General features: G+C 41.5%; 2 protein-coding genes across 2 annotated transcripts in view; both read left to right on the top strand.

The window, feature by feature from the left end:
• Positions 1–16,657, top strand: part of LOC140507443 (uncharacterized) — a 66,336-nt gene extending 49,679 nt beyond the window's left edge. Inside the window, exon 3 of the mRNA XM_072615532.1 lies at positions 14,921–16,657. Within this exon, the coding sequence (XP_072471633.1) occupies positions 14,921–15,057 (137 nt within the window). The 3' untranslated portion in view covers positions 15,058–16,657. The remainder of the gene's footprint in view (positions 1–14,920) is intronic.
• The window catches only part of ARHGAP35 (Rho GTPase activating protein 35), a 78,610-nt gene continuing 68,109 nt past the window's right edge, over positions 14,979–25,479 (top strand). Inside the window, exon 1 of the mRNA XM_072608095.1 lies at positions 14,979–18,796. Coding sequence (XP_072464196.1) covers positions 15,116–18,796 — 3,681 coding nt within the window. The 5' untranslated portion in view covers positions 14,979–15,115. The remainder of the gene's footprint in view (positions 18,797–25,479) is intronic.

Below are 25,479 nucleotides of genomic sequence, written 5' to 3' on the forward strand. Positions count from 1 at the left end.
CTGTTTGAAGAAAAGTAACCCTAAAAGCAGCGTTGGGTTCTAAGTAATGTTTTGTAGAGTCTGGTAGTCATAGAAACTTTGCATGGAAGGAGCATTTACAGATGATCTGCCCTAGCTGGCATGTTTTACAGTAGTCAGTGTGTGTAGGATGTAGACATCCCTGTTGTGTGACCTGCAGAGGGAAGGCACACTTAGCTGACAGAGGAGAATATCAGTGACCTTTGCTCAATGTCACTTTTTCACAACTGTCTTAATAATAATAACTGACAATTATATGGTGCTTTAAGGTTTATCAAGGCTCTCACTTGTAGTAAGTTACTTTGTTGATCATCCCAGCAAGTATGTGAAGTAGGTAATCCAATTATGATTTCCATTTAATCTTGAAGACCTTAAAGCTTGGAGACACTGAGGAATTTGGATTGGACTAAGGCTTCTTTCAGTTCTCAAACTCTAGGAGTTCTAAATGTATTTATTTAGATACCTCATCTTCCTTCTTAGGTTAGACTGTAAGGCCTTAAGTACATGACCATTTGTCTCTGATTTTTTTATCTCATTTTTTACAATGTATATAATGACATACAGTAGATATTTAATAAACTTTTAATGGATGAATGAACATATTTGACTCTTTCCCAGTTTTAGTGACTTTTTATATTCTTGAATTTTTTTTTTTAATTTAAAAGTGACTTCTAATTGTACGTTATTTATAAAATTTCATTACTGCTGATAGAAGAAGCATGCTTTAGGCTTGGCAGTTTTTAGGGTAATGGAAATGCAAGTAGGAATCATTAGAAATAATAGTCTCAGCTACACATGCCATTTAAAAATACCATTAGGGGAATTGTAAGGCTTACTGTAACATGAAAATAGGCTGACCTATTTTTCCCTAGTCACAGAAATGGTTTTTTTGACACCATCTTCTGTTAGTAAGGCATTTGGGGCCTGGAATAATGACTTCAGTCTTCGTGTGTACATTGTTTTTCCAAAAGGACAAGAAAATATTTATTTGTTTGTCAGTGCTCAAGAACTAATTGCTGAAACAGATAAATTTATCCTGTTTTAAAAATCACTGTCAAATTTGTATTACTACCAGGAAATTCTGAGGGAAGATTCCACTGTCATTTTATATCTTGCTTTGGTAGCAATCTCAGATCCTGGAGGTAAAATGCTTGCTAGATGTGCTGTGGTGCCTGGGCCCATTAGAGGAGTCCAGTCTTGATTTTGCCTTGACTCTGAATTTCCTTATAGAGTGTGCACTATGTGCACTGCAAGGGAGATGGGAAGACTATGGCCATATAACAGATTTACCTTTTTCATTTTTTGATAACTACATTTTATTGTATTAGTTTCCTTTGTAATCCTCTTCATTTTATGCTATTAAAAACATAATTCAGAGAAGGGGGTGGAAATCTGCAGGCTTCTCTTAACTTTGAAGGGGTCTAGGATATAAAAAAGGTTCAGAAACCCTGCTCCAAGGCCTTTGGGGCAGTGAGAGTATAGAGTAGTTACTTTTGTGAGATGTCCGGAAGGCCAGGCTGAGAAGTTTGTTTGCGCTGAGCAACAGTGAAACTTGAGGCAGAGAAATTTCTCACCTGTAAGTTTTATTGGTTTTGTTTTGATCTGAAGCACCATTAGGATTTCCCCTCAGCTACCTGGATTCCTGACCAGTTGGAAGCTGCTGAGGAAAAAGCTTGCAGTATAAAGTTTAAGGAAGTTCTTTAGCTGAAAACAGCCCCCCTTATTCATCAGTGGAATTTAGTTTCATCCAATGAACATCTTGGCTCAGAGATTTCCCTTCTTTGTTCCGAGTTCTGAATGCTTCAGAACAGGAGCGACTCTGTCATGGTGAAAACTCGGTCCAGTGCCAATTGTAGCCTAGCTGGTCCTGCTTTCTACTCTGAATTCTTATGGATTCATTGTTACTTAGGCTTGAAAACAAATGGAATGCATGGGGGGCAGGGTAGGTTTTCCAAACTTGAAATTTGCGTGGCATGAGGGTAAATGCTTAAGGAAACATCTTTCATAGTTTCCTTGATCAAGACTTAGTGATGTCACTCTCCATTTAGTAATCTAAAATTTGTGCTTTAAGCCAGGTCACTTCCAAAATGGATTTTCTAATTTTTAGGTTACTCTCCCCCCTTTCCATATTTTGAACAGTTTTTGTCTTCCCTCCTAGCTCTTTGCCGGGATGCTGTACAGTGGGCCTGTTGGATGATACTGTGTTATGAGGCTGGATACACATGCCCTTTGCCCAAGAATAGCCCATCTGTTTGCATGAGATTAAGCCTTTCAAGTCCAGCTGGCTAAAAGCTTAAATCAGTCTTTCCAAAGCCCCAGATGACCCATTTCAGAGATTTCCTGTACTCTGGAGCCCTAGCATACATCCATATTTTTTGCTTCAAGGAAAATGTATTTTTGCAACAGGAATTGTAGTACCGTAGACTGATGGAAGAAGCACTGGAATCAAAAGATTTGGCATCGAATCTCAGCTATGTCCGTGCTTCATCTTCTAGTGGTTCCCTGTTACCTCCACAATCAAATATAAAATTATCTCGATTTTAAAGCCCTTTACAACCTGACCCCTTCATATCTTTGCAGTCTTCTCATGCCTTCCTTCCTTCCCTATCCTCTCTAATCCAGTGACACTGGCCTCTTTGCTTATTCCTTGAACATGACACTGTCTTCCAGCACAGTGAATTTTCCTGGGCTGTCCTCCATGCCTAGAATTCCTTCCTTCCTTATCTCTAGTTCCTAGCTTCCCTGACTTCCTTCAAGTCCCAACTAAAATCCCACCTTCTGCCAGAAGCCTTTCCCAGTCTTTCTTAATGCTAGTGCCTTCCCTCTGAGATTATCTACACTTTATCCTGTCTGTATCTTGTTTGTGCATAGTTGTTTCATACTGCTTATCCCAGCAGTCCTTTTTGGGAGCACCACTCCCAATTTCTGGCCAAGCCAGATTAAAGTGTATTTGGGAAATGTTTAATAAAATAAATGAAAGTACAGTAGAACATAGATAAGGTTAATATGTGGTTTTTAAAGTCAGTATGCAGTCCAAAGAGATCGTTGTGGATATTTCTATTTAGTTTGAAAACACCAAGTCTACCCCATTAGATTCTGAGCTCCTTGAGACCAGGGACCTGAGTGTTTCTTAGTGATGTTTTTGTTTTATTCTTTGGCCTTTTTTTGGGATCGCCAGCACTTAGTACGGTCAGGAAGGAAGGAAACATGTGCTCTGTGCTAGGCCCTGTGCTAAGGTCTTAACAGATATCTCATTTGCTCTTCCCACAATCCTGGGAGGAAACCTAGGCAGACAGAAGTACAGTAACTTGCTCAGGGTCACCCAGCCAGAGTCGGGCCCAGCTCTCTCTCCCTGCTACTCTGATCTCCTTACTGTGCTTTGTATTCCTAGCGCTTAGCATAGTGTCCACATTAACATGATGGGCACTTAATAAATGCTTAAAATAAATAAATAGTAGGTGCTTAATAAATGTGTGTTGACTTTGTTGAGACTAGCTATGTGTCCTTTCCTTGTCTAGGTATCATTTCCCCCATTTGTAAAGCATTAGAGTTTGACTGGGACATAGAATTGGAAGGAGCTTTTAAGTCATCGTAGTCCACCTTCTCACCCTATAAGTTGTGTGTTTGTCCCTTGTAGCTGAAGAAGACCCTCTAAGTTAGGACATAGCTAACTAGAATGACCAACACAGGGCCATGCAGGTGGTAAGTGGCAGAGCTAGGATTGAAGCCATATCCTTTGCCTGTCATGTTCCTTTCAGTTGTTCTTGACTAATAAAGTTATTGTTAGGATTGTAATCTTGTATAATATTTTGTCTAACTATAAATAATACTGTGACTGATTTATTTATCCCATGCCTATCCAATCCCTGGGACAGAGAAGAGAACTCTACCAGGGTATGAGGGTGAATACTCACGACTTCATTTCCTGCCCACCAAGTATGTTGTCAGGAGAGGGTGAGAAATGACCCTTTGTGTCCACCATCTCCATCAGGGTCCTTGGCCCACTGAACCTGGCAGCAGCAGTTTAGGCCTGGGAGCTCCTGAGTCCCTTGGGGATCTTCTGGAGGACAAAGGCCCTGAATTTGGAGTCAGAGACAGAGGAATTAATCCTTATCACTTCAACTCTGTTTGACTTTGGGTACTTCTTTAGTCTCTTTGGGAATTACGTGTAAAATAGAGTCTTTCATCCATCCTAGCTTTGATTTAGGCTTTCTTACCTCTGACTTTTTGGTCTTGTCAGCTTCTAAATTCCCAGCAAGTACTGCTATCAGCTTGTTTGTTTTACAAAACTTATTCATCCTTTTGAGATACACCACACCAGTCCTCAGGTCAAAAGACCTTAGTTGCTTACTGGCTCAGCCACTCACTAATTATACAACACTGGGTGAAAGATTAGAAACCTTTGGGGCCCTAGTTCTCTTATCTGAAAAATGACAGGAAACTTCAAGTTCATCTAATTCCTCTCCATTATTTTATAGGTGAGGAAATTGAGGCCCAGAGAGGTAGTGACTCACTTGAGGCTTCCCAGTTAAATGACTGAGCTGGATTCTCAGACTCCAGATTCAATAGTAGAAACACTTGTGTTTACATTTGTTGCAGGGTTGTTGTGAAGAGAATGCCCTACAGAGGCCAATAAGAATTCAGATTTTCTCATGTTTTATTATTTTACTATTTTTATTTGTATCACACTAGAAGATACTGTACTCATTGTTAGGCAGGAATGGAATGTCCTTCCCTGTTGCTGAAATGTACCATCTAGATAGTTAATTTGAGGAGGAGGGAGAAATTAGGGGAGTCCTGTGATGTCACATAAAGTCAAAGCCCACAACCTGCCCTTATGGGCTTGGCTGTCAATGTTTCTTCCCCTCGGCCTTTTCTCTAAGCCAGATAGACTATCCTCGCAGCTTTCTGCTTTTGTGTCTCTACTCCTGCTCTTTCCCTCTCTTGGAATTCTCTTTCTTCTAGGATCATAAGCCCTCCTGAAATAAGCCTCACAGGTGCTTTACTCCATGTTCCACTTGTAGAAGGAATGCCTTGACACACAGCCTTGTGTCCTCAGGTGTCCTGGGAGTCGCCTGCTGTGATGACTCCCTCTCCCTTACCCAGATACTTGAAGCTCCTCCCTGATCAGCCAAGTCTGAAGTGTTCTCTTTTGCCTGGTACCCTCTTGTGTTGCTTCCTATTCTTTCCATTTGGCATCCTTTATTACTGTCTTTTGTTGGCAGACAGGTGTCTAAGAAGTCTTAAGACTGAAACAAAGTATGAAGGGTTTTTCAAATTTTATATTCTAAAATCATGTATTTGTTCATGGAACTAAATAAGCCTTCAGAAAAGGAATTTGTGGGACCTGTCCTTGTTCCTTAGTGCTTTCATAGAATGATTTCCTCTTTTGAAACATGGAGAGCAAAGTTCATCCAACTCCAGCATCCTTTCCTAAGCCTGGTGTTAGTGCTCTCACTGATCACTTACCCTTTTCTCTTGTGTCATGGTGTTTGTATCATAGCTTCATTTCACTTCATCAAACATTTATTTTTTTTAATATAACTTTATTCTTAGTTTTCAACATTTACTTCCATAAGATTTTGAGTTCCATACTTTCTCCCCATCTCTCCCCTTCCCCCATGACAGCATGTCATTTGATATAAGCACTGCATATACGTTCATATTAAACCTATTTTCACATTAGTCATATTGTAAAGAATTATTAGAACCAATGGGAGAGAGAGCTTTGATCTGCATCCAGACTCCATTGCTCTTTTTCTGGGTGTGGACAGCGTTTTCCATCGTGAGTTTTTTAGAGTTATCTTAGATCCTTGCATTGCTGATCTTATCGAAGTTAGACATTGGGGCTGGTACTGTGTACAGTGTTCTCCTGTCTCTACTCACTCAGCATCAGTTCATGTAATTCTTTCCAGGTTTTTCTGAAGTCTTCCTGCTCATCATTACTTATAGCACAATAGTATTCCATTACATTCGTATACCACAACTTGTTCAGCCATTTACCAGTTGATGGGCATCCCCTCAATTTCCGATTCTTGGGCACCACAAAAAAGAGCTGCTATAAATATTTTTGTACATGTGGGTCCTTTTCCCATTTTTATGATGTCTTTGGGATACAGACCTAGCAGTGCTGTTGCTACATCAATGGGTATGCACAGTTTTATAGCCTTTTGGGCATAGTTCCAAATTGCTCTCCAGAATGGTTGGATCAGTTCACAACTCTACCAACAATGCATTAGTGTTCTAGTTTTCCCACATCTTCTCCAACTTTTATCGTTTTCCTGCTTTATCATGTTAGCTAATCTGAAAGGTGTGATGTGGTACCTCAGGGTTGTTTTAATTTGTATCTCTCCAGTCAATAGTGATTTAGAGCATTTTTTCATATAACTATAGATAGCTTTAATTTCTTCATCAAGCATTTATTTAGCACCTGCCATTTGCCTAGCATTGTATTCTTCAGTAACTGCTGGAGAGCAGAGTCTGTCCTGTCTAGCTACTATGTCGTCTGTGACAAAGTGCTCAGAGCAGGCACTTAATAAGTGCTGAGTTGAAACCAGTTGCAGGTGATAGGCAATTTTAAAGCTATCAGGACTAGAGCCCTTAGAGATCATATGCTCCAGTCTTCTCATTTGACAAAGGAAAGGACTTGTCCATGGTCATATATGCCACCATTGTTAAATCTATGGCTAGAATTTGGGGCCCTAACTTCCAACCTGCTAGCATGGTTGATGTTTAGGGGGCACTGCTGTTCCTCAGACTCTTGAGCTTCCTTACACCATGGTGACAGTTGGTCAGCAAGTTCTAGTGCTGCAGGGAATGGCAGCCTCCTTTCCAAAGGAGTTGCTCTCCTCAGCAGAGGAGAGATAGTCCTGTGGCTTAATGACGTTATACGATACCATTCTGCCTTACCAGCAGCCCATGAACGGCTCATGTCTTGGGTGTATAACTTCTACAACTGGCTGAGCTTACTTTATTTTTTTATAAGGTCATAGTAATTAATAATAGAATGAAGCTTAGAGATCAACCTTTGAGTGCAACTATAGCCTAAATGACTTGCCCATGGTCACCCAGGAATAAGAGAATCAGGATTCAACCCCAGGTCTTTTGATGACTGGTCCTGGGGAGACCATCCCTATTTGTCACACTCTGCCTTGGGAAAGAGCCCATTTCTGTGGAGTCTCAGTGCCCAAATTATGAACCCGTATCTCCAGTTGGTGTCCATAAGTCTCCGAGGCAGTTATCCCCTATTTCCTTCTCTTACTGTCTAAATCATCACACATTTCCTGATTCTGTGGATTACTTTGTGTTTGTAAGAAAGAATCCTGAAAATTCTCCTACTAAATATTTTCCCAGGGCATTCTTGTTCCTTTATCAGTTGGTCGTTATTCTATATGCATATATTTGCTTCTCAACATCAGCTTGAAATGGTTTCCCAATATAAAAGTGAGAATTGGTGAAACATACTTTTGGAAAGCTACTTATTCTATGTGACCTCTTCCTCTCAAAGGCGTAGAGGCTGATGAATGATTCCACCAGATAGTCTGATTTAGGCATTTGAGACTCCCCGTCAGTCACAGTGCCTCCAGTCACATCTGAGATACACGCATGTGTCTCTTGTTTCATGCTTCCTGGCACTCTTCTAGCCACGTGAGGCACACGATTGATGGAGCATCTGAGTGAGTTGTCTCAGATCTCAGAGGCAATGAATCATCCAGAGGCAGAAACTGGAGCCCAGGGAAGAACAGCTGCCCTAAGATCACACAGGCATGGAGGGGCAAAGCCCTGGTTCAGATTCAGATCCAAGTCCCATGCCTTCCCAGCACACCTCATTGTGCTGCCCACTCTTGAGATTCCCCAGGACAGTGCCCTTGTGAGATTTGCAGGTGTCTCAGCCACACACCAGAGCTCCAAGGATCCTAGCTTGCTCTGGCTCATGTCTACACATTTTGGGTACAAATAGGAAGGGTTTTCTCCAAATAAGGAATAATAGCGAGAGTTGGATGAAGCATTTTTCCTGAGTTTGGTTCCCTGTAGGTGTTTGGGCTCAGTAAGCTGCACAATGGACCACTTACAGGAATGGAAATTCATATTCATGTCTCTTCCACAATCTTGAAGTGGATACTCTTAATGCCAAAATTAGACGAGCTCTCAAAAGACCTGAGAGCCCAACACGGGGAATAACACAAACTCGGATCAGTCTCATACACTCATAATACTCAAAGAAATCTGTAGTTCCAGTGATTGGGTGGCTCTTTTCAGGGACTCAGATTGTACCCATCCATACCTGCCCATCCTCTTGTCTGTGTCATAACCCCAGGGTTTCTACTCAACACAGCTTGAGTTCTCTTCCTTGGAGAGGACCACCCACTTCTTGGTGTGCTCTGCTGTCCACTTGCCACTCTTAGCTCTGACCACATGGGTGACCAGTCCATCTTTTCTTCCTGTCAGACATTTGCTTAACGCCATTATTTACTAATTGAGCCAGCTGAAGCATATAGCCAATGAGGGGATTTTGAAGAACAGACAAAATTATGATATTTATTATCATGTTAATAGTATATCAGAGAGATGGGAAAAAATTTGAAGGTGGTGAGTGAGTCGTTTCTGCCTGGGGGAAGGGGAATCAGGGAAGACTTCCTAGAGGAGATAAAGAATGGCTTAGGAAGTAAATACCTCAAGGATTGTGTGTATGGAGAGGGGGGCATAATGTAGGGAAACAACAAGGGGTGATGACCACAGAGATGGGAGGAGGCCAGTGTTTGAGAAATAGAATAGTCTCATTCAGCACTGAATGTTGGAGAGTAATATGAGAAAGAGATTGAATAGTTAAACTACTAGTGCTTAATTGTGCAGGGCCTTGAATGTTAGAATTTTTTTTGAGGGGAAGTAGTGAGTTACCAAGGGTAGCTAGGTGGCACCTTAGTGCACGAAGTGTGCAGGGAGGGCCTGGAGTCAGGAAGACTCATCTTCCTGAGTTCAAATTTGGCCTCAGACACTTCCTAGCTATATGACCCTGGGCAGGTCACTTCACCCTGTTTGCCTCAGTTTCCTCATCAGCAAAATGAGCTGGAGAAAGAAATGGCAAACCACTTCAGGATCTCTGCCTAGAAAACCCCAAATGAGATCACAGAGAGTCAGACATAACTGAAACGACCAAACAGTGACAAAAAGGCAGCCATACTTGATTAGTGATAGTGACCAGTCTTGTTGCAGGAGAATAGACATCAGATGTATTTCCCTCCTCTCTGGAGAAGTGAGGGAATGTTGGGGGTGGATTTGGGCACAGATCAACAGACATGGTTACCCTCTCATTTGATTTGGCCCTTCATTGCTTGTTTAAAAAAAGAAAAGGTTCTGTAATGGGGGATGTGTACATTTTAATTGGTTTTGCTAAACCATTTGTTACAAGGAGAGTTCAGTGAGGGTAGTGTGTTAGGAAATGACTGATATACAAAGAAAAGGCATCAGTAAAACTTAAAAATAAAAATGCTGATAGTAGGAATCACTTCACTGAGAGTAGATCAACCCCATTTATTGAATGCCTATCTTGTGCTAGGAGCTGCTAGTCACTAGGGATAGAAATACAACATTGAGCAGTCTCTGCTTTCATAAAGTGCTCACATTCTACTAGAAAAATGCATAGTCATTGATGTCAAAAGAAACTAAAATGGACCTGCAGTCTCATCATTTTTGATGTTTGAACCAATGGCAAATATCACAAACCCATCTGTGTCTGCCCATCCTTTACGACTCTTTTCTGTGTTCTCCCATCTGTGTGATTCCTAGCTCCCTCGGTCTCCTTTTCCACCACTCTGCCACTCACATTGCAGAAATAGAAGAGGATTGAGGGCCATTTTGTATTTTCTTTGTTTCATGGGTTGTCATAACCAAAGAATTCACAGATCACTTAACCTCTTGGTCCTTTATTTCCTCCTATGTAAAATGAGAAGAACTGATGATCTCGAAAGACCCTGCTAGTTCTACATCTATCATCCTAAAGCATTGAACCTCTCCGACCCTCAGTTTCCAACTTAGTAAATGAGAGGGTTGGATTAGATGGCCTCAGAGATCACCTCCAACTCTAAATGTAGGATCCTATAAATTAATTGACTGGACAACCTATTGTTGATCAACATTTCTTATACTTAGCTGGAACGGTTCTTGGAAAACAAGTCCACCATCAGTAATTGTAACATACCTGTTTCCCCACAGTCCCCCATCATGTCTCATTTTTTTCTTTTGTCAACTTAACCAGTCTGATGAGTATATGAAATCGAACCTCAGAATTTGCATTTCTCTAATTATCCATGATTTGGCGTATTTTTTCATATGGCAGTTTCTTCCTCAGTAAACTGCTTGTTTATATCCCTTTCACCATTTATTAATTGGAAGATGACTCTTATTATACATTTGAATTAGTTCTTTATGTGTCTTGAAAATAGCATCTTTATCAGTGAATCTTGCTGCAAGTTATTCTCCCCCCCCCCCGTTTTATGTGCTTTTCAAAATAAAAACAAACATTAATGAGTCAACATTCATTTCAAGCAATGCATCTAGTTTCAGCTAGAACTTGTATCTAACCTTGAAGGAATTACAAAGAATCACATTTCTTAACCTCAAGATTGCTGTAAGGATCATACGTTCCTGGTTCTATTTGATAGAAATTGACTCATCAAGAAGTTAGGATTTGCTAGAGACACACAGGGACTAGTTGGAGTGGATCTGGTATCACTACTTGGCATTCGTGACTTTGGCCAAGTTAGAGACCTTGAGAGTAGCCTGTACATTTAGGGGCTAATTTTATTGAGAATTGATCGCATTCCTTTAAAATGTATAAGCATTTCTTCCCTACCCCCGCACAGTTTTGTAAAGTAGGTTATAAAAATATTTTCATTTCATAAGTGAGGATATTGAGTGATGAAACAGAAGTGTCAAAATCATGCCTAGTCCAAACCAGATTAAAATGTGATTGGGAAATATCTAACAAATCTAAGAATATTATGCAACATAGAAAATGTTAGTTTGATATTTTTTAAGTCAAAATGTGACCGCAGAGATCCAAGTCTATTTGAATTTGATGCTGCTTCCATAGAGTTATGCAATTACTGGTTTGGTTCAAAGTGTTTCCAGTTTTGTTTCCTCATCAAAGAGTATTGTGTTGTACACAGTTCCCGTGATGCCCCAGATGATAATCATAGTTGAAACTTGAATGAGTTATTTCACTTAAAACATCGGGTTTTGCTACTTGGAGAATCTCAGAGCTCGGAAGAATCTCTGAGCTTGTACCCGAGCCCAGACTCCACCTAAGTGCAGATCCCTTTTCTTTAGTAGTTATCCAGTCTCCAGTTAAGAACAAAGTGCCACCTGAGAAAACTATTTTTAGACTACTCTGAATGTTAGGTTCTTTACTATAGTGAGTCAATATCTGCCTCTTTGTAACTTTTCCCCATTGGATTTATTTCTGCCGCTAGCTCAAAGCAGTAAAGTAAACAAGAACATATTAAGTGCTTACTGTGTGCCATTGCATTAAGCTGTTGGAATACATAGACAAAGATAAAGCAACCTTTGCCCTTAAGAAACTCATATTCTAACAGAGGAGACAGCAGATGTAGAAATCATTCTAGAAAACTGAAATAGAAAGTAGATGGCAGGTACCCTTAGTGAGAAAGGCACTAGCAACTGTGGAGACTTAGAAAGGCTTTTTGGAGAAAATGGTGTTGGAGCCTTTAAGGAAACCAGGGATTGTAGGAGGTGAGAAAGGACAGGTCTACAGTCATTCAGGGCAGCCAGTACATGTCCACATGAGGCCGATGATCCTGTGCAGTAAATGGCAAACTAGTCAGTAGGTCCAAACCATAGAGTATGTGAAAGGCAGTAATGTGTTAAAGGACTAGCAAGATGGGAAGAGGTCATTTTCTTTTCTGTTTTCAAGCATTTATTTTTTCCTCCCACCTCCTTCCCTTAGTGGAAAAATAAAAATAAGAACAAAACTCTTGTGACAGATATGTGTAGATAAGCAAAACAAATTACCATATTAACCATGTCCAAAAATATTTGTTTCCTTTTGCACCCTGACTCTTATCATCTCTCTGTCAGGAGGTGTGGATAACATTTTTCATGATCAATCCTTTGTAATCACAGTTGATCATTGCATTTAGTAGACTTCCTAAGTCTTTCATGTTTTTCATTTTTACAATGTTGTTATTGTATTAATTGCTTTCCTGGTTCTGCTCACTTCACTTTGCATCAGTTCATACTAGTCTTTCCAGGCTTCTCTTAAACTGTTGCTGTCATCATTTTTTACAGCACTATAGTTATTCCTTTATATTCACATAATTTATCTGTTCCCCAATTGAAGTGGACACCTCCTTAATTTTCAGTTCTTTGCCACCACAAAAAGAGCTGTTGAAAATATTTTTGTACATATGGGTCCTCTTTTTTTCCCCTCTTTCTTTTTAGTCTTTAGGGTATGTTCCTCATGGTGGTACCATAACTGAGTCAAAAGTTATGTATGGTTTAGTGACTTTTGTGGCATAGTTCCAAATTGTTTTCCAGAATGGAAATGGGATGCTTATAGCTCCACTTAGAGAGCATCAGAGTGCCTGTTTTCCTACAGTCTGGAAAGGGGTCATTTTCCCATGTGATACCTCTCCAGATAACTGAAGTTAGTCTTCCTGTATCCAGCAGGGAGTCTCTCCCCATCTTGCCCATTTTCTCAAGGTCAAACACTGTTCTTTCCACTTACTCTCTTGTTACAGAGTTTTGAATTTCCTCATCATCTTGGTTGATTTCCTCTGAACATATGGTTGTGTTGCCCCTGTCCTGAGCACTAATTAGACAAATTCCTGCTGTAAGAGAGGGCATGGTATACTGCTTAGACCACAGGGTTATAGGTTGGGTCTCTATTCAGATGATCAATGACAAGTCACTTTTTGAGGCTTAGCTTCCTTATCTGTAAAAGGGGTATTACTGTTGTTTGTATTATCCACAGAAGAGTCATACAGAGAACACTTTATACAAGGGACACTTTGTCAGCCATAAAGTTCTATGAAATTGTGAACTGGATTTTGCAAGCCATGAAGTATAATGAGTGATGATGATGTTGATGATGTCTGACCAGGGCAAGACTGGAATGATCACCTCCTTTATTCTAGACATTCCTGCTAATCATGTAGCTGAAGATTGGTTTAGCCTTTTTGGCTTCCTAATTACGTGTTGGTGTACTTAGTTTTAGTCCATTTGATATTAATTTTTTTAGTGGATTTTTAAAAATATACTTCCAGTGCTCACACACATTTCTTGCTTATTTTGTGTTTAACATGAAGGGAGGGACTAAATGTTTTATCTCTTTTCTGTGCTTATTTCATTTCTTTCTGCTGAGGCAGGAATCCTTTTAATGCTGCCTTATGTCGTTATGAGGTGATTACTTGCATCCATTGATTTCCCTCTTTCTAGCCTTTGTCTAGCTAAGTTGTATTTCCACAGAGTTGGCCTCCACGACCTTTTAGGGAGCAGCATCTCTGATGGCATTGCTTAGGGTGGATAGCGATGATCTCAGGCTGTCCCCAGACGAGATGATGAAATTTGATAGACTGTTTGGTCTCTTGAGCAGAGCATTTCTTACATTCCTATCTATAAAAAATTGTAAAGATGCTGGGCTTTTATAAGATGTAAACTTGATTTAAAAGATAATTTGATAATTTGTTTATTTAAAATTTGTTCACCGTGGTAATTTCCAGAGATAGTGAATTTGACCATGTTAATGATCAGCTGATGGTTTTTTCCAGTCCTTAAATTATAAACTTTAAATTGGATAGAACTTTAAAGTAGTCTAATCTAGCTCCTACAACCTCCTTGACGAGTAGTCATGCAGTCTTTATATGAACACTTCTAGTAAAATTTGCATTCCTGTGTTTTTTGTCTGTTGACTTCTGATATACAAAGGGGTTAGCACGGCAACAGAAGACTCCTGGGTATACAGTTCAAGTAGGGACTCACATTTTCACTTTGTTTCTGCTTGTCTGACCTTGGGCCAGGCACTTCAGTTTTTCTGGGCATTTACTTTTTCTAATGTAAAATAGGAGATTGGATTTACAGGAGATCTTTTTAAGGGGTTATGAGCCCCTCAGGCAGTCTGATGAAGCCTATGGACACCTTGGACTATTTGTATAAAACAGACCACAAAGAATTACAAGTTATATTGAAATACAGTTATCAAAAAAATTTTTTTAAGTGCTCATAAAGCCCAGAACGTAAGGACTCCTGGACTAGACTATCTCTTTGGTCCCTCTCAGCTTTAAATTCTTTAATCCTAAACAGAGTAAAACCAGTCTTTTTCATGCAGATTATCAGTTCAATTCAACAGATATCATGTGCTCCTGAGCAAGATACCATGTCAGATACTGGGGACACAAATAGAAGGACAGATATTGGAAAACAGCAGTCATCTTCTCCGTCATCTCTCCTTCTCTTGGTTATATAACCATAATTCTTTCAATCAGTTCTCACTGAGATGATTTTGAGGCCCTTCCCTCCATTCTGGTGCATTTTGGTGGAACTAGTCGAGGTTATCAGTATTTTTCCTAAGAATGTGGTCTTTAGAACTGGTTGCAGCACTTGAGATACCACCTTACCAGGGCAGAATGTCTAAATAAGGTGCAGTATGGATGATAAGATCATTAGTCCTTGGCAACCAAAGCACATGTGTCCATATCATTTATTCTTACAAAAGGAATGTGCTTATTTTGTAAAGAAATTAAGTGTTTTACTTCTCAGAAAATTAAATATTGAGGTCCTTTTCAAGACTAGGAGTTATTCGTATTCGTGATTATTTTCATTTGATGACAGTACTTTGATTTCAGCATTATAATGTTGGCTGTGTGTTTGTTTTTTTGTCCCGCAGGGAAATGCTGGCTGCTGAGTGATGAGAAACTTTTGCTGGTACAGAAGCACTATGAGTACAGTCTCTTCTCCCGTGTGGGCAGTTTGCCTGCACTGGTAATGACTGTTCTTCCCTTGGCCAGTGGGGAAGTTGTATAGGACACTGGAAGACACGAATCATCTCGGAAGTGATTGACCCTGGCAGGATGTGTCGACGATGATGATGGCAAGGAAGCAAGATGTCCGCATTCCCACCTACAATGTCAGTGTGGTGGGATTGTCGGGGACAGAGAAGGAGAAAGGACAGTGCGGCATTGGGAAGTCTTGCCTGTGCAATCGTTTCGTTCGCCCCAGTGCTGATGAATTTCACTTGGACCATACCTCTGTCCTCAGCACCAGTGACTTTGGTGGGAGGGTTGTCAACAATGACCATTTCTTGTACTGGGGAGAAGTGGGGCGCTCCCTGGAAGACTGTGTGGAATGTAAGATTCACATTGTGGAGCAGACTGAATTTATTGATGACCAGACTTTCCAACCTCACCGGAGCACCGCCCTGCAGCCTTATATCAAGAGAGCTGCAGCCACCAAACTTGCATCAGCAGAGAAGCTCATGTATTTTTGCACTGACCAACTGGGGCTGGAACAGGACTTTGAACAGAAACAAATGCCAGAAGGAAAGCTGCTGATCGATGGCTTTCTTCTCTGCATTGATGTGAGCAGGGGCATGAACAGGAACTTTGATGATCAGCTCAAGTTTGTTTCAAACCTTTACAATCAACTCGCCAAGACAAAAAAGCCTATCGTGGTAGTTCTGACAAAGTGTGACGAGGGAGTGGAGCGGTACATTCGAGATGCACATACTTTTGCCTTAAGCAAAAAGAATCTCCAGGTTGTGGAGACTTCAGCTCGATCTAATGTGAATGTGGACCTGGCTTTTAGCACTTTAGTGCAGCTCATTGATAAAAGTCGGGGGAAGATGAAAATCATCCCATACTTTGAGGCTCTGAAGCAGCAGAGCCAACAAATAGCAACTGCAAAAGACAAGTACGAGTGGCTGGTGAGCCGTATTGTGAAGAGCCACAACGAGAATTGGCCAGGTGTCAGCCGCAAGATGCAGTCTTCTCCCGAGTACCAGGACTACGTCTACCTCGAGGGCACGCAGAAAGCCAAGAAACTCTTCCTGCAGCACACCCATCGTCTCAAGCATGAGCATATTGAGCGGCGCAGGAAACTCTACCTTGCAGCTCTCCCACTGGCCTTTGAAGCCCTCATCCCCAATCTGGATGAAATTGACCACTTGAGTTGCATCAAAGCAGAAAAGCTATTGGAAACCAAGCCAGAATTTCTAAAGTGGTTTGTTGTGCTTGAAGAAACACCTTGGGATACCACCAGCCACATTGACAATATGGAAAATGAACGAATACCTTTTGATTTAATGGATACTGTACCTGCTAAGCAGCTGTATGAGGCCCATTTAGAGAAGCTGAGGAATGAGAGGAAAAGAGCCGAGATGCGAAGGGCTTTCAAAGAAAACCTAGAGACGTCTCCTTTCATAACTCCTGGGAAACCTTGGGAAGAGGCTCGTAGTTTTATCATGAATGAAGACTTTTACCTGTGGCTGGAAGAATCTGTATATATGGATATCTACAGCAAACACCAAAAACAGATTATAGACAAAGCCAAGGAAGAATTTCAGGAACTACTCCTAGAATATTCTGAGTTGTTCTATGAACTAGAACTTGATGCTAAACCTAGTAAAGAGAAGATGGGTGTCATTCAGGATGTGTTGGGAGAAGAGCAACGATTCAAAGCTCTGCAGAAGCTACAGGCAGAGCGGGATGCTCTCATTTTAAAGCACATTCATTTTGTGTACCACCCAACTAAGGAGACTTGTCCCAGCTGCCCCATGTGTGTTGACTCCAAAATTGAACACCTGATTAGTTCTCGGTTCATTAGACCTTCTGATCGCAATCAAAAAAACTCACTTTCTGACCCCAACATAGATCGGATCAACCTGGTTATTCTTGGCAAGGATGGTCTTGCTAGAGAATTAGCAAATGAGATTCGAGCTCTTTGTACAAATGATGACAAGTATGTGATAGATGGCAAAATGTATGAACTGTCTCTGAGGCCAATAGAAGGCAATGTCAGACTTCCTGTCAATTCTTTCCAGACACCAACCTTTCAGCCCCATGGTTGTCTCTGCCTTTACAATTCAAAGGAATCTCTCTCTTATGTTGTAGAAAGTATTGAAAAAAGTAGAGAGTCAACACTTGGCCGTAGGGACAATCATTTGGTTCATCTTCCCCTGACGCTAATATTAGTTAACAAGCGAGGAGACACTAGTGGTGAAACGCTGCATAGCTTAATACAACAGGGCCAGCAGATTGCCAGCAAGCTGCAGTGTGTCTTTCTGGATCCAGCTTCTGCTGGCATTGGTTATGGGCGCAACATCAATGAGAAGCAAATTAGTCAAGTTTTGAAAGGACTTTTGGACTCCAAGCGTAACTTAAATCTTGTCAGTTCAACTGCTAGTATTAAGGATTTGGCTGACATTGATCTGCGGATTGTAATGTGTCTGATGTGTGGAGATCCATTTAATACAGATGACATTCTTTTTCCTGTTCTCCAATCCCAAACATGTAAGCCTTCTCAGGGCGGGAGCAACAACTCGGTTTTACTTGAATTACCAATAATAGGACCCCACAAAAAGCGCATCGAATTGTCAATTCTTTCATATCATTCCTCATTTAGCATTAGGAAAAGCCGATTGGTTCATGGATACATAGTTTTTTATTCAGCCAAACGGAAGGCCTCCTTGGCTATGTTACGTGCCTTTCTTTGTGAAGTGCAGGACATCATTCCCATTCAGCTTGTAGCTCTCACTGACTGCACAACCGATGTTCTAGACAATGACTTAAGCCGGGAACAATTGACCGAAGGAGAGGAGATAGCCCAAGAGATTGATGGAAGGTTCACAAACCTCCCCTGTGGCCAGCCTCAGCACAAACTGGAGATCTTCCATCCATTTTTCAAAGACGTGGTAGAAAAGAAGAATATCATTGAGGCCACCCATATGTACGATAATGTTGCTGAGGCCTGTAGCACTACTGAGGAAGTCTTTAACTCCCCCCGGGCTGGCTCCCCTCTCTGCAACTCTAATCTTCCTGACTCCGAAGAAGACATCGAACCCCCATCCTATGGCCTCTTCCGAGAAGATACGTCCTTGCCCTCCTTGTCCAAAGATCATTCTAAGCTTTCCATGGAGCTCGAGGGGAATGATAGTCTGTCTTTCTTTATGAGCATTGAGAGTAAGCTCAACAACAAAGTACCTCCACCAGTGAAACCAAAGCCTCCTGTCCATTTTGAGATAAAAGGGGATCTGTCTTATTTGGACCAAGGGCATAAGGATGCCCAGAGGAAGTCAGTGTCTTCTAGTAGCTGGCTCCCTGCTGATGGGTTTGATCCTTCAGATTATGCAGAGCCAATGGATGCTGTAGTCAAGCCACGGAATGAGGAGGAAAATATCTACTCCGTGCCACATGACAGCACCCAAGGCAAAATCATCACCATCCGGAACATCAACAAAGCCCAGTCCAACGGGAGTGCCAATGGCTCTGATAGTGAAATGGACACCAGCTCTTTGGAGCGAGGGCGCAAAGTGTCTATGGTGAGCAAACCTGTATTGTACAGGACACGGTGCACGCGCTTAGGGCGCTTTGCCAGCTACAGGACCAGCTTCAGTGTGGGAAGTGACGATGAACTAGGCCCCATCCGGAAAAAAGAGGAGGACCAGGCCTCCCAGGGATACAAAGGAGACAATTCTGTGATCCCTTATGAAACAGATGAAGACCCAAGGAGGCGAAACATTCTGCGCAGTCTCCGAAGGAACCCCAAGGTAATGTGTTCCCCTTTGATGGGAGTGGGGTGGGGAGCCGCATTAGGAATGGAATTTATATTAGAATGAATCATGTTACCTAGAACAAAACCTTTCACATGGTAGGTCTTTGATCAGCATTAATGGAATGAGTGTAAGTTCCCTGAAGGCCAGGAACCATTTCTTATCTAAACTTGGTATCTTCCTTAGCCCTACCACAGGACTCTCCACAGAGCAGGGCCATGCAAAGACTTGTTGAATAAAATGGAATGACTCAGTAGTATAAATTTTACTGATTGAATATTTGTTCATTTCTTAAATTCTTAGAACCTTGGGCCCTCTTCTTTTCTCGCTCTATATGACTTTATTTGGAGATCTCATCAGCTCCTGTGGATTTAATTTCCATCTGTATTAATTCTATCTATCATGCCCCAAACTCTGCTATAATCTCACATCTCCAACTGCCTTTCAGACATCTTAAATTGGATCTCCAGTAGACATTTTTAACTCAATATGTCCACAGTGGAATTCATTATCTTTTCCCCTAAACCCTTCCCTCCTCTCCTACCTTCCCTTCCTGTAGATGGCAACACCATCCTCCCAGTCCCTCAGGCTTACAACCTAGGAGTCATTCTGGATGCCTCACCATCTCCCCATATCCAGTTCCCTACCCCATATCCAATTTGCAGCCAAGGTCTATTGATTTCTCCCTTGTAATGTCTCTTGAATATGCTCTACTCTCTCCTCTGACACTGGTCTGACCCTGGTCTAGGCCCTCATCATCTCACTCCTATTGCAGTAATTGTTGATGGGTCTGCTTGCCTCAAGTCTCTCCTCTCCCCACTCCAGTTCATCCTCCATTCATCCACTAAAGTGATTTTCCTAAAGCACAGGTTTGATCATGTCCTATTTATTCAATAAACAACCCTTCTCCACAATCAGCTCCAGTGGCTCCCTATCACTTCCAGGGTCAAATACAAAATGCTGTTTGGCCTTCAGAGCCTTTTATAACCTGCCCCCTCCTGCCTTTCTATTTTTCTCATACTGGAAGGGGATCCTAGAATGTAGAACACAAAGGGTCAGAGCTAGAAGGGTCTCTGAAGCCTTGAATGTTGAAATAGCAGAATAGTCTTCATGGGAGTCCTTCACTGAGACAGGCTTGAAAGCAGGCAGAGTCTGTGAGCAGAGCACAGGCTTCCACCTTAATCTGGTCGGAATGACAGTTGGTAACATTTCTGAAGCAACACAGAATCCTAGAATCTTAAGCGTAAACATAAACATCCTCTATCTCAGTGTGTACCTGAAGTACAGAATATTCCATTGGCACTTCTTGGCTGGTCACTGAGATTTTTTGCCACAGGTTAATTTTTTTCTGTGTTTAACATTTAACACTTTCTATTCAGAGCTTTGTGTAGGGATAAAACCTTTAAATCAGTGGAAATTCTTGAAGCTGCTTCCCATTGGCTTTGCATTAACCTACAGAGGACAGCTAATTCAGAGGGTCGGGTCACTCATCTTGTGATTGATTTGTGTGTATGTGTCTGTGTAAGGTCACATTTCTGCATATGTACCTTTAGAAAAAGCATTCTAGCTGTTTTCCTTTTGTTAAGAAATTGTTTTATTCAGAACCCCAAAGTAGCAACCAGTCAGGAGCTGCTTTGTGTGGAGCGACTTCTTGGTATCACAAAGTAGGCCAGATGCTACTGGGTTACACTCCATGTTGAAACTTGTCAGGATGCCTGATAAAAGTGATGGTGTCGCTCCAGCCACATAAGACAGTCTGTATTCCAAATCTCCTTCTGACTCAGATGATCTGTTCTCTAATATCCTTTCAGCATCATATCCCGCTGTTCCTTTGCTTTGATTTCAACTCCCCCAGGAAGAGGAGCTTATCATCCTGGAGACTTTCAGTTTGGGTACCCAACACTTCCTTGGGACCCTCAGTTCCTGTGCCTTTCTGATTGGAGAGCTGCAAGGATCAAATACAAAATGCTTGATTTGGCATTTTAAAGCCCTTCATAACCTACCCCTCCCTTTCTAGTTTCTTACACCTTACTCCATTGACATTGGCCTCCTTGCTGTTTCTTGAACAAGACCCTCCGCCTCTCAGCTCTGGGCATGGAGCTCTCTCCCTGCCTTCCTTTAAGTCCCAATTAAAATCCCACTTTCTACCAGAGGCCTTCCCCTTAACCCCTCCTAATTCCAGTGCCTTCCCTCTGTTAGTTATTTTCTTTTTCTTTTGTATATAGCTTGTTTGTATCTAACTGTTTGCATTCTCCATTAGATTATAAACTCCTTGAGGGCAGGGACTGCCTTTTGCCCCTTTTGCGTCCCCTGTACTTAGCCCAGTGCAAGACTGGGCTAAGTAGATACTTTATAAATGTTCATTGGTTGATTGTAGGACTAGGCCTGTTGAAAACAGCCCTTCTTCCTCTCAGCTTAGTGGTACCACTAACAGGCTGGGAGAAGTTTGCCAAATGATTCCCTCTCTCTGGATCTTTGATGTTTTATTTATTTTTGTTTTCTGGCTACCTGGGAGATGTCATTAGTGTGCAACCTCACGGTGGCAGCTGCCACCACCAAGGCCCCTTTTTGCATCTCCATAGTCTTAGTTGCTGGAGACCTAAGGTGAAGTGACTTTGTCAGGGAGACACACACGTACACCAGAGGTCAGCATTAGGTATCCGATGCGGTGCTAAACCTGGGGTGGTAGTCAGCTCTTCTCCATTCTGAGGCCTCTTTTGATCCACTTCTGTTGCCTCCTGGCCTTACTTTTTCCTTTGGTAAAATGAGTGGGTTGGACTAAACTGATGCTCAAGGGATTTCTTCTTTTGTTCTGCTGTTTGATGCTTCTGTAATTCTAATTTGAGATTTTAAGTGGCCCTGTCTGCTGCAGGCACCTCTGTTTTGTCAAAGCTAATCATGCTGAAATCTAAATGTTTTTGAGAAGTTTTATTTTCCTTATCCAGAGTATTGTCCGAGTAGTTCATCTGAGCCACCCGTCCTTCCTGGCAGTCTCCTGACTAGTGGAAGGAATGGCCCTGGAAATATTACTGCCTAACGAATGAGGATCGTTTCTGCCTCTGTAGTCTATGTATGCTGCTTGCTAAGTCGATGCTCTTAAAGCACATGGAGTTGAGTAAGTATGGCAGAAAATAGCGGGTTCCTGTTGGGCCTCTTGAAGGCTTTGTTCCTCTCTGTAAGTAACACTTTCATCTGAGTACTGACAGTAAGTCAGGAGTGATCACTCCCTCCCTCCTCCCCCTTTTGTTAAGTGGACCACTTTCTCAAGCCAAATGAAAAATGATAACCTCTTCCAGGAGCAATAGAGTTCTAGAAGTCAATTTAAGAGGGTCCTTCAGAGACTGAATAAAAGGTGAAATCTTTGTCTCTTCCTGCCTTGTTGTTTTGAAAGATGAGCTCCTCTGTCATCCCATTGCAAAGTCTAATTCTCTTCCTCCTGGGAGCAAACCCATTAAAGTTTGGTAGTGCTAAGAATTCTAACTAACTAGCACTGGGCTGAAAAGCAAGACTCCAACAGGAGGAGCAGATGTAGAACCTGTTTGACCATGGGCAAGTTACTGTATTTGCTTGTTGGTAAAACTAGGACATTGAATGGACTAAATTATCTTTTCTGCCCATCGTGGTATCCTGATTTACTTCTGTGTATAAATTCTACAATACTTAACACAGTGCCTGGCAAGTAAAGCAGTTCTTAATCAGTATTTATTGACTGACTGTAAGATAATCTCTGTTCTCAAGGAGCTTAGAGTATATATGAAGAGACAAGATAATCTGCTTATGAAAAGGTAACTAACAATTGAGAGTCATTTTGATGTGTTTGGAAAATAAACGGAGGGGTCAGGAGACCTAGATTTTGATCTTGACTTTGCCACTTGTGCCCTCACTTTGCATAATTTTGTGTAAACCATTCCCCTTTTTTGAACTACAGCCTTTGCAAAATGCAGGGTTTTATAGTATCATAAGATTTAGCTAGAAGAGATCTTAGATATTATCCAGCCCAACTTTTTTTAAACTTTTATTTTCAGGTAACATTGATTTTCTCTACTTCATATTTTCCCTCTCTAATTTAAAAAAAAAAAGAAAAGAAAAGAAAACCAAAGCCTTTGAAACAGATATGCATAGGCAAGCAAAACAGATTCTCACATTGGTCCAAAAATGTCTATCTCATTCTGTATCATGAGTGCCTTGCTTCTGTTGTCACGTGAGTAACCTGCCTCATCAGTATGCCTTGGAAATTGGAGTTGGTCATTCCATCGATCAGAAGCATTAAGTCTTTGAAAACTTTTTATTTTTACAGTGTTGTTATTATATACATTGTTCTCCTTATCCTGCTCACTTCATTCTGTGTCAGTTCATATAAGTCTTCCCAGATTTCTTTGAACTCATCCTTTTCTATCGTTTCATTTCTTACATACAATAATGTTCCATTACATTTATATACTATGATTTGTTCAGTCATTCCCCAATTGATCGGCATACCTCCTTAATTTCTACTCTAAAAAGAATTGTTAGGAATAGTTTTATAATATGGGTCCTTTTCCTCTTTTGCTGATCTCGTTAGGGGTAAAGACCCAGTAGTCGTATCCTTAGGGCAAGTGCTGCGCATGATTTAGTGACTTTGGGGACATCATTTCAGAATGCTTTCCAGAATGACTGGGCCACTTCCTCACCCCACTGCCTTCAAGTGCTTGTTAGCTCGTGATTTGCCTGTGTTCACATGGGCAGTAACTAACAGAAGAAAGCAACAATAAAATAAAGATTTGAACACAGCTCCTCCAGCTCCAAATGCAGACATTTTTCCACTTGAGATCATTGAGGTAATCATCCAGGCCCTCAGCACTCTGCTTCTGTTTGTATAGCATTTTGTTTACAAGTAGCCTGTGACAGGGAGTGAAATGAGTCATCTCCATTTTGTACATCTGAACCCAGAGGCTCAGAGAGGTGGGGTTTGCATCTGGGTCTGCTAACCCAAAGGTCAGCACTCGGGCCTCCAGGGATCTCACTGCCTCTCTGGATAGAGACCAGCTTGGGCAGAATGAGGAAGGAAAGCTTCATGGAGACAGTGGGAATTTAACCTTGATAGTGAAAGCTTGAGAGGACTTGGCTAGATGAGAACAGTGAAGGAAAGCCCAGATTGAGGTAACAGCGGACTCCGGAGCATTAGGAGAGCATCATGGGGCCCGGGCTGGGGGTTGCGCAGTAGACCATTTGTTTCTCTCTCATCTCTTTTCCAGATGCTAGAAGTTTCAAGCATCGTTATCATTTGCATATTACCCCCAGACTTCCCCTTCCCCTTTTATCAGAAAGGTCTCACAGTGCTTAGAGAATACCACGAGGAGAAAGGAGCTAGGACTTATCCTCAGTTCCTGGCAAATCAATTAGAGGAGATATTTGCTGTCAACTTGAAGCTAAGGGGAAATCATTCTATCTTGGATGGTAAAAACGTATAGCTTAAAGTAGACAACCTGTTCTTTTTCTCAGCTGAAGCATTTACCAGCTCACCCTTCAACAAATATTTATGAAGTGTCCACAATGTGCCAAGCCTGCTGGGTGCTAAAGAGTATAAAGAATGAAATTACTACATTCTTTAACACCCTGATAGGAGAAATTTTCCACTTTCAAAAGTTGTTTGAAATTTGTTGGCAGTTAAGATAAGAGGTGATAAAAGAAATTAAGAAGCCCTTCCTTGCTGTCCCTCACTCAGGCTCACCACCTAGCAGTCATCCTGGATTCCTCACTATCTCTCACCCACCTCCCCCATCTCCCATCCCCTATCCAATCTTCTAGGCTGTTGATTTCACCTCTGTAATATTTTGACTGTTTCCCCTTCTCTCTGCTGACTCAGCCTTTACCCTGGTGCTCATCACTTCACACCTGGATTATTGATTGCAGTAGCTCCTGCAGTTTTGCAGTGGGTCTGCCTGCCTCTAGTCTCTCCCCACTCCATCTATCCTTCATTCTGCCCCTTAAGTGATTTTCCTGTCGGTCACTCCCTGATTAATAACACTGGGTGGCTCCCTATTGTCTCCCGGAGCAAATGCAAAATGCTGTTTGATGTTCCTGGCCAAGCTCCCTCCTACCTTTCCAGTCTTTTTGTACCTTACTCTCTGACACGGATACCTTAGGCAAGTTACTATATTTACTTTGGCCTCAGTGTTGTTCATTGTTAAAACAAGGAAGTTTAATTAACTAAATGATCTTTGACTTTGGCACTATGACCCTGGCTTCCGGGCTGTTCCGTGAAGAAGACATTCCTTCCCTTGGCTCCAGGCATTTTCTCTGGCTGACCCCCATGCCTGGAACATTCTCCTCTGCTCCGACTCTGGACTTACCTGGCTTACTTTCATTGCCACTCTGTTAATCATTTCCCGTTTATTCTATGTATAGCTTGCTTTGGATATATTTGTTTGTCTTTTGTAGCCTCATCAGATTGTAATCCTCTTAAGGGCAGGGGCTGGTTTTTTGCTTCTTTTTCGTGTATTTAGCCATTAGCATGATGCCTGGCACATGTTAGATACTTAGTAAATGTTGATTGATTTGTCATTTTATATTTTCTTAACTTGGGGTCCATCAACTTTCTTTTTAAAATATATTTATAACTTTCATTATGATTGGGTTCCTTTGTAATCTTGTGTATTTTATTTTGTGTATTTAAAAACATTCTTCTGAGAAGGGGCCCA

This window comes from Notamacropus eugenii, chromosome 5 (genome assembly GCF_028372415.1).
Source record: "Notamacropus eugenii isolate mMacEug1 chromosome 5, mMacEug1.pri_v2, whole genome shotgun sequence".
Lineage (NCBI taxonomy): Eukaryota > Metazoa > Chordata > Mammalia > Diprotodontia > Macropodidae > Notamacropus > Notamacropus eugenii.